The following is a 7,301-nucleotide window of genomic DNA, read 5'->3' on the forward strand; positions in this document are numbered from 1 at the left end:
AGACAATTATTACCCGTGGCCCAGCGACGGGTGTTTCGCTTTCTCTAAAGTGATACTCTTCTAGAGTGAGCTGCAAATTTCCAGTGTAGACACAAGAACGAGCCTACCTCTAATATACTGCGGTTAGCCGGGGCAGAATAGTATACATTAGTGCTGCATTAGTAGCCGTGCCATTCGATCCGCCCACATCATAAACTCCACCGCCCCGTATGCGATCTCTGCGACGGATCGAACCAGCCTGATCGTTAGTCGAGACTCTTTTTATGTCTTGGATAATCCTAGTGGGCTTGATTCGACTATATATGCGCCTCACGATCAATGGACCGGTGCAGATTGATAATGTGGTGGTGCTTGCTGGAAGTGTAAGTATAGCTACCTCGCCGTTCTTCCTCAGCACCCCCTTTATTTGAGAAAGGTAAATTACTCTGATAAGTTTTGGGTTCAAGAGACGGCATGATGATCTTTTGTGCTCATATAGACTGAGTCCAAGTGCGAGGAATGATTGTCGATCTTGGAGACTAAACTGATCATGATCTCCCTGCGCGTGCGGGACCCAAGATTTAGTCAGAAAATTCTTGGGTCCCGTTGAGCCGGAACCCGCGAACGGGTCTCTGTTCGGCATTCGTCCATCTCCTGATTAGGTCATGGATTACGATTTCAGAGTATTGCGATTTGCAAGTCAATTTAGGGTGAGGTTAACAGATAATAGTCCTATCACTAGTGGTAGGCAGAGAATGCATTGTCTTCGATAGAAAGATGCTCTTCAGAATGGAAGAAGAATTATTAATAACGGGTACAAGAGAAGAGAGAAACAGAAAGAATATGTATAGCCACGCAAAAAACTCTATTAAGCAGTGTCTGGCCAAGAAAGCGCCAGTTCACCGCTTAACAGGCTCTGGGGAGTGGCCGAAACAGACAGTTGGGTCAACCTCTGCCCGCCCCTCAGTACGAATTCCACACCCTAATATAATCAACCTCCATCTGAACAGCCTCGCCATCCAGAGTAGTGGCATTGGGTTGACCAGGCCAATTCCCACCCACGGCAACGTTAAGCAGCAAGAAGTGGCCCTTGTGTGCAATTGCCTCCCACGTAGCCGAATCATTGAATCTGGACCCTGATATCTCAAAGGTTTTCTTTCCATCAAGATACCATGATAATGTTTCCTTTTTCCACGTGTTTTTCCCCATATGTTTTCCAGCAGCCGTACGTCGGTCAACCTGAAAGCCAACAGTATGCCAGTCACAGCCCGTCCATGCCACACCACCATTTCCAATCCCATTATATTCGTTGCAGGGCCCTCCTGGTGCATACCCACAATGAAGTGTACTATACACCGTTGGCAAGCCGTTCACAACTTCCAAGATATCCCACTCCGACACATTAGGCCAACCAGAATAGCTTGGCCTAAAGTTAGTTCCTAGAGCCCAGAATGCAGGCCAGATCCCTCGTTGTCTATCACTGGGAGCACAGCCCGTTCTCAGCCTGCTCTCAATATAGAGTTTACCGCCTGCTGGAGCTGCAAAATCTGAGCGTCGAGTTTCAATTCGCGCAGACGTCCATGTACCGTTGGATGACAAACGTGGTGTGATTGCAAGAGTACCGAAAGGAGTGACATGTATATTTGCAGGGGAGTTTGTGTATATCTCAGCCTCATTATTTCCCCAATTTTGGGGAGCGTCAACAGTTGGGTACCTGGTTCCTAGGTCAAAGACCCACTTCTCAGACGAGGGCAAGCTGTATGGATGATATTCGAATTCATCGTGCCAGGTCAACTGATAATTGACAAGTTCAAGTGATATTGCAAGGCTAGGCAACAGAGGGCTGCGTTCCTCAACTGCATGGTGATGGCGATGAGAGAACCCCTTTCGGGCTGCTGTGGCACCGAGAAATAAATAGAAGACACTAATGAACGGCAACATGTTTCAAAAGAGTGACAAGATAAGGAGTGACGAATGGTTTTGATAAAAGAAAAGACAACTGTAAGGCAGGCTGAAGAGGCGATGGAGCAGTCTAGAAAGCGGCTGGGTCACGCCCTAATATATATCTGAGGTAGTTAAAAAAATTCCATCGTGCTCATTGAATAAATGAGCATTTCGAAAGAAGATCTGATCTTCATATTGAAACTCCGGAATCCTTGCAATTTTGCTGGCACCACATGTTGGTCTAATTATCCTGATTTAAACTTTCTCTATCATTTAGGTGCATGTCTGGGGAGGTAAATTTTGGTTGACACTGTCAGATGGTGGTTTTGATTAAGTGACACAATGTAAGCCTATATATAGAACATAGTCAAACCAATACAGTGCAGGCGTATCAGTACCCAGCTCCAACAAGAACAACTATCTCGGAATACGAAAGTTTGGGTTGGGGGAGAAACGAATTTAGGTTCTCCCCTGAATTTCCGCTTTTTGACTGTTCAGAAACTGGGAGTGGTCAGTATGAGAAAGGGGAAATATTCTTGCAACCCCACTAAGAAAGCTGGGGCTCTTTATTGGACTGATGTACGGAGTATCCAGGTCCCAATTTACACTCCAATCGAAAGGGAATGATAACTGAAAGCAGTTGTTCAGGCACGTTCTCTCCCGGCATGTGACGGAAGTCAATTGGAAATTTCAAACTTTAAGACTGAGTTAAACCATTTCCGGTCGTAAAGGCGATCCGATGGAGGAACCCGCGCGTTAATGGTGAAAAAATACTTTCCTCTCCCTACGATTTTATAATTTAATTGCGGCCAGATCGGACGATTTTGGGAGCGGTGGCTGACTCGAATTGGATAATGGTATGCTTGGCGGGGTTGAAAATTGCTAAGTGGCGCTGTCAATACCCAAGACCGCCACACGACAGGGAATATGGCATCCGATAAAATTATTACCATTGTAGCTGTATTTATTTGTAATTCTTATACTGTACCGTTGAGCTGGAACTCTAACTATTCTCATTGGTGACTTGAGGAGTAACTCTGCAGTTTGGAAGCCAGATTCATAGAAATTGTCCTGTTCCTTGTGTGATACGACGAATTCCGGACCGCAATTTCTAGATGCCAATCCGGCCCCTGGCCCGAGTACTTGGTGCTAGGGGGAAAACACGTACACGGTAGAAAGAGGGAAACAGCTCGTTTGGAAAATTAAGCTTTTGATGAATGGCAGCGCTGCGGCCCGAGCGGCCGGCGCATCCTTGGCCTGTCGCGTCCTTTCTACACTGTAAATTCTCAGCACTCTCAACTCTGGCTGCCGCCCAAGTATACCCGCACTGCCCTCCGTGCTATTGGCCGCTACTCCTTCAGAGATAAATGGAGTTTCTCGGCGTCGTTTTCGTTCCGTCTCTTTTTTCTCCTTTGCCTTTTCCTTCCCACAGGTCGCTCGCTACACTCGAAGCATTTCTGCTGGTGCCTTTAAGTTTTTCGGTCCACTTTGGCCGTTCTTTGACAACTGTGGACAATATTCAGGCTTATACTACCGCTGCGTTTCGGAATAGGCCGGGACAATGACAAAATGACAGATAATGTTCCTCTTAATCTGGCAATGAAACTTAAGTAATTTGGACAGATACTCCTAAGACCACCATCTAGCTCTCATCTATGCATCAGGTCAGGCCGCCACTTAGAGCTAAGCTCGGCATATTCAACGAATAGCTGCGTGCTTCTATCTACAAGTTGTCAGCGAGTACGTCTAGTATGCGACCGCCAACCCAGCGTTCGCTGCGGACCGATCCACAACCCCTCTTTCTCACCGCGTGGAAAGGCTTGCCAAAGCTTGGCATCATCAATTTTATTCCGAAAGCGACTCAGCCAGATGCAATTGCCATTCGAGGATACCCGGAGACTGCGTGGGAAAAACAAAAGGGTACCAAAGGTTGGAAGTGTACAGTGACACCTCGTAAGTTCTAACAACACCCCGGCCCCATCAAAATATCTCCAATTTTCAATGCCCTTTTCTCTTGAATGAACTCGAAGAACGTTACCGGCGGATGGAACTCGCCACGTTCTGCGAGCTGTTCGCCCAGCTTCGCGAAACCACTGGCGAGCGCTGCGGCAGTGCGCGCGAATTCGTTGATCATGTACGGTTGCTGGTACATCGATAGAATGCCATCGCGCCCGGATCGATTGGCGATCGAGCACACATCGCGATCTTGCTGACACAGATCGGACCGGAATATGTCCTGATTGTGGATGCCATTCAGAATGACAAGGATCCGGTGAGTCCGACCGCGATCGGAAACCGTCTGTCTAATGCCGAACAGACGGTTCGGAGGAAAGAGTCTCTAACACCCTTGCAGGCAGCGTCTGGCCCGTCCGTCCATACGGTGCAGCAGACTGCCAAGAAATGCAACTATTGCAAGAAGCGCCGCCATGTGGCCGCGCAGTGCTGGAAGAAACAGCGAGAAGTACAGCCGTCCAGGGACCATGCCCTGAAGGCTGAACGGAGTGTTTCCGGCTCGCCAAGAAACAATTTACAAAATATACCATCAAGCCAGATGGGAGATTGGCAGGGCCCGCCGACTTCATGAGACCGAGGATCAATATCGTGAGGGCGAGGGTGACGACCCTTTATACCCACGCACCGCAACCCCGGTGGATCCTGGACTGGGCCGCCACCAGCCACATCTGCTGGGACCGGGGCTGCTTCAGTAGTCTGCGGCCCTACCGCGAGATGCTGGACACGGCGGGCGATCCAGTGGAGCCGAAGGGATTGGTACGGTGAAGCTCACGCCGCGGGGGAAGTGCAACCAACCGCTGGTGTTAAAGAATGTGTACTTCGCGCCACGCGTCGGGATGAACCTGATCAGCGTGCCGAAGCTGTTGCGAGGCCGCTACTCGGTGGTGGCGCACCCGCAGAACGTCTTTGTGCAACGCCGAGGACGGACGGTGGGGACCGCTTACCACGCGGAGGAGGATCTCCTGATCCTGTGGTGCCATGTGAGCAAAAGGTCTCGAGAGCGAGTCCAACTGGCGAGGGCGCCGACGACCCATGACCATGCAGATTCCCTGGAACCGCAGGCGGTGGTCATGGACGTCAACGAGTCTTGGGAGTTAAGTGACGCAGAATGCGCAACGTCAACCTCTGAACTCGGTAGTGAAGCTGTGATACTCGAAGAAGATGCGTGCAAAGGAGTGGACCAGGCCTCCGAAGCGTTGTGGCACGCTCGGATGGGACATCTGAACCGGGGAGACTTGAGGGTGGTCCTCCGGCAGACCGGCACCCCGTACCGCCCGCTGACCCAGGCGCAGCTGCTGGAACGCCGCAGTGCCCGGCGTGCATGTCGGGTAAGCAGCATCAGAAGAGGAACTCCCTGCAAGGCGGCCACGTCTGCACTCATCGAGAATGTTTGAAACGATCCATTCGGACATTATGGAAATGCCGATTGCCAAAGATGGCTCCAGGTACGTGATCACTTTTACTGACGATTATTCTCGTGGCTCGTGGGCATATATATGCAATGAGATGGAAGCATGAAGCGCTCCAGAAGTTCCGCCAATTTGAGGCCTGGGTGCATGAAGGCGCTGAGGTGGAGGGCGTAAGACGCGATGGAGCGCGTCGGCCCCTTGGTCTTATCTGACTCGGCGGGCATAGGTTACTCGCCACAACAGTTTTCGAGGTTGGTGATGGGCTGCTCCTACAACGGCATGAAGATGTCAGTGGTTTTTGTGTTTGGGACACCAGACTTGGCACAGATTATCGGACCCGGCGCAGCAGGAGGCGTGACATTGCACTCACCTCATCGTGCACAACGAACGTCTGGGGCTTATGCATCCTGCTGTTGGCCCGCGGCCTTGGTCTGCAGTATTTCACATAGGACATGTTGCATGGTTTGAAGCGACAGGGCCAGAAATGGTGTGTAAGCCATGACTCTGCGTGGAGCACTGACGGAGTGCTGGTTCGGGCTCACTTTGGTGCGCTGTCAACGGTTTCCTGTCCATCATTATCTTTTTGTCGGCGAGACAATGAGTGACTTACCTGTTCTGAAAGAAGACACCGGAAAGGGTTCGTGGCTTTGCGCGCAATGTACGGAACGCATGGATAGTTCTTCCGCATCGTCTTTGAAGTCAGTCCAGTTTCGGAAGGGTCGCGTTGAAATCTACATACCTGTGCAAAAACCTCTTTTGCATCGATATATTCAGGGGCGGGACAGTGGTCGGCTGCTATGGTGGACAGATGTTCGCATAGCTGCTTTGACCAGCTAACCCCAATCTGCTTTTTGATCGGCTGGCATGGGTGGCATAGTGGACCTGGTGGGAATCTCATTCTCACAAGCACTTTCTAGCTTGTCGGCCCACGATGTATCCATAGATGTCAGTACAGTGGAAATTTCAGTAGGGTTGAAGGGAAGAACTTATCAGTTTCCTCACACGCAAGGCCTGCTCGACTTTGCGTGGCCAAGTGATGGAATTGTAAAACAAACCTCGTGGAGAGAGGACGTATTTATAGGCTTCTCAGCTCCTGTCGCGTACGTGCTCTGCTAGGTGGCAAACGTTAAAAGACACAATGCCTATCCTAAGTGAGGCCTGTTGTAACATATACCGCAACTATTTGAAGCAAATTTCTTGGTTTGGCTTTAGATGCTCACCGAGAAAACATGCTAGAGTCAAGTAGAGAGTGAGTCAAAGTGAGTCGGTTAAGAAACGTTGGGTCACTGTTGAATCTACGGTCATAATACTGAGGCAACCGAAGCTGTTCATTCTTTGAACTTACCAAGAGCGCTCACAATTTTCATCTAAAAAACATGGAAATTATCTGGCCTCGCTCGAGTGTTGATTGTCTGCGCTGTGTGTGGTTCTGTCCCTCTAGGCTGCGGAAAGCGTCAGTACTCAACCCGTCAACCCGTTGAAGCTTGGCCGTCCTTGTTGACGGGAGTCAACTTTTGAACTCGTGATCATGGTTGAGATGGATGCCCCTAACAGCACGCCAGACCAGGAAAAGGAAGGAGAACAACAGCCCAGTGCGTTGCCAACCATTTGTGAAAAGGGCAATTCGAGGAAGACTTCTAATCAAGTCCCTCCACTGGTAAGTAAAGCGGCTCAGCTTCTAATGCTCTTGCTAACCATCGCAGCTCTCTCCCTCGCAACAGGAAGCAGAAACAAGACATACCTTGGCGACAGAGCCCTTTCAACCTATTTTGAAGGTGCTAACAGACCTCGAACGCGACGATCCCAAGTTCGCCTTTCCAGCAGGTCGAATTGTCGGACTCTATCGACGCCTATCCAAACACATCGATGATCAGAACTTAGAGCAGAGCAATCAGATCTTGAAGGAGGCTAGCAGACACCTGACTAAAGAGAGGGACGGACTTCAGCTGCGCCACG

General features: G+C 50.0%; 2 protein-coding genes across 2 annotated transcripts; both read right to left on the bottom strand.

Annotated features, from left to right (window-relative positions):
• Positions 1–4,739: 4,739 nt before the first annotated feature.
• On the bottom strand, positions 4,740–4,970 carry N7446_012227 (uncharacterized protein; the record flags this gene model as incomplete). Its single annotated transcript, XM_058520969.1, has 1 exon — positions 4,740–4,970. The coding sequence occupies one exon, from the start codon at positions 4,968–4,970 to the stop codon at positions 4,740–4,742; it is 231 nt and encodes a 76-aa protein (XP_058366335.1).
• Positions 4,971–5,054: 84 nt separating this feature from the next.
• N7446_012228 (uncharacterized protein) lies at positions 5,055–5,348 on the bottom strand (the record flags this gene model as incomplete). The annotated part of the gene is made up of 1 exon (XM_058520970.1): positions 5,055–5,348. One exon carries the CDS (start codon positions 5,346–5,348, stop codon positions 5,055–5,057), a length of 294 nt encoding a protein of 97 aa, XP_058366336.1.
• Between the last annotated feature and the right edge of the window lie 1,953 nt (positions 5,349–7,301).

This window comes from Penicillium canescens (genome assembly GCF_028828765.1).
Source record: "Penicillium canescens strain IBT 15451 chromosome Unknown utg000010l_segment0_segment0, whole genome shotgun sequence".
Lineage (NCBI taxonomy): Eukaryota > Fungi > Ascomycota > Eurotiomycetes > Eurotiales > Aspergillaceae > Penicillium > Penicillium canescens.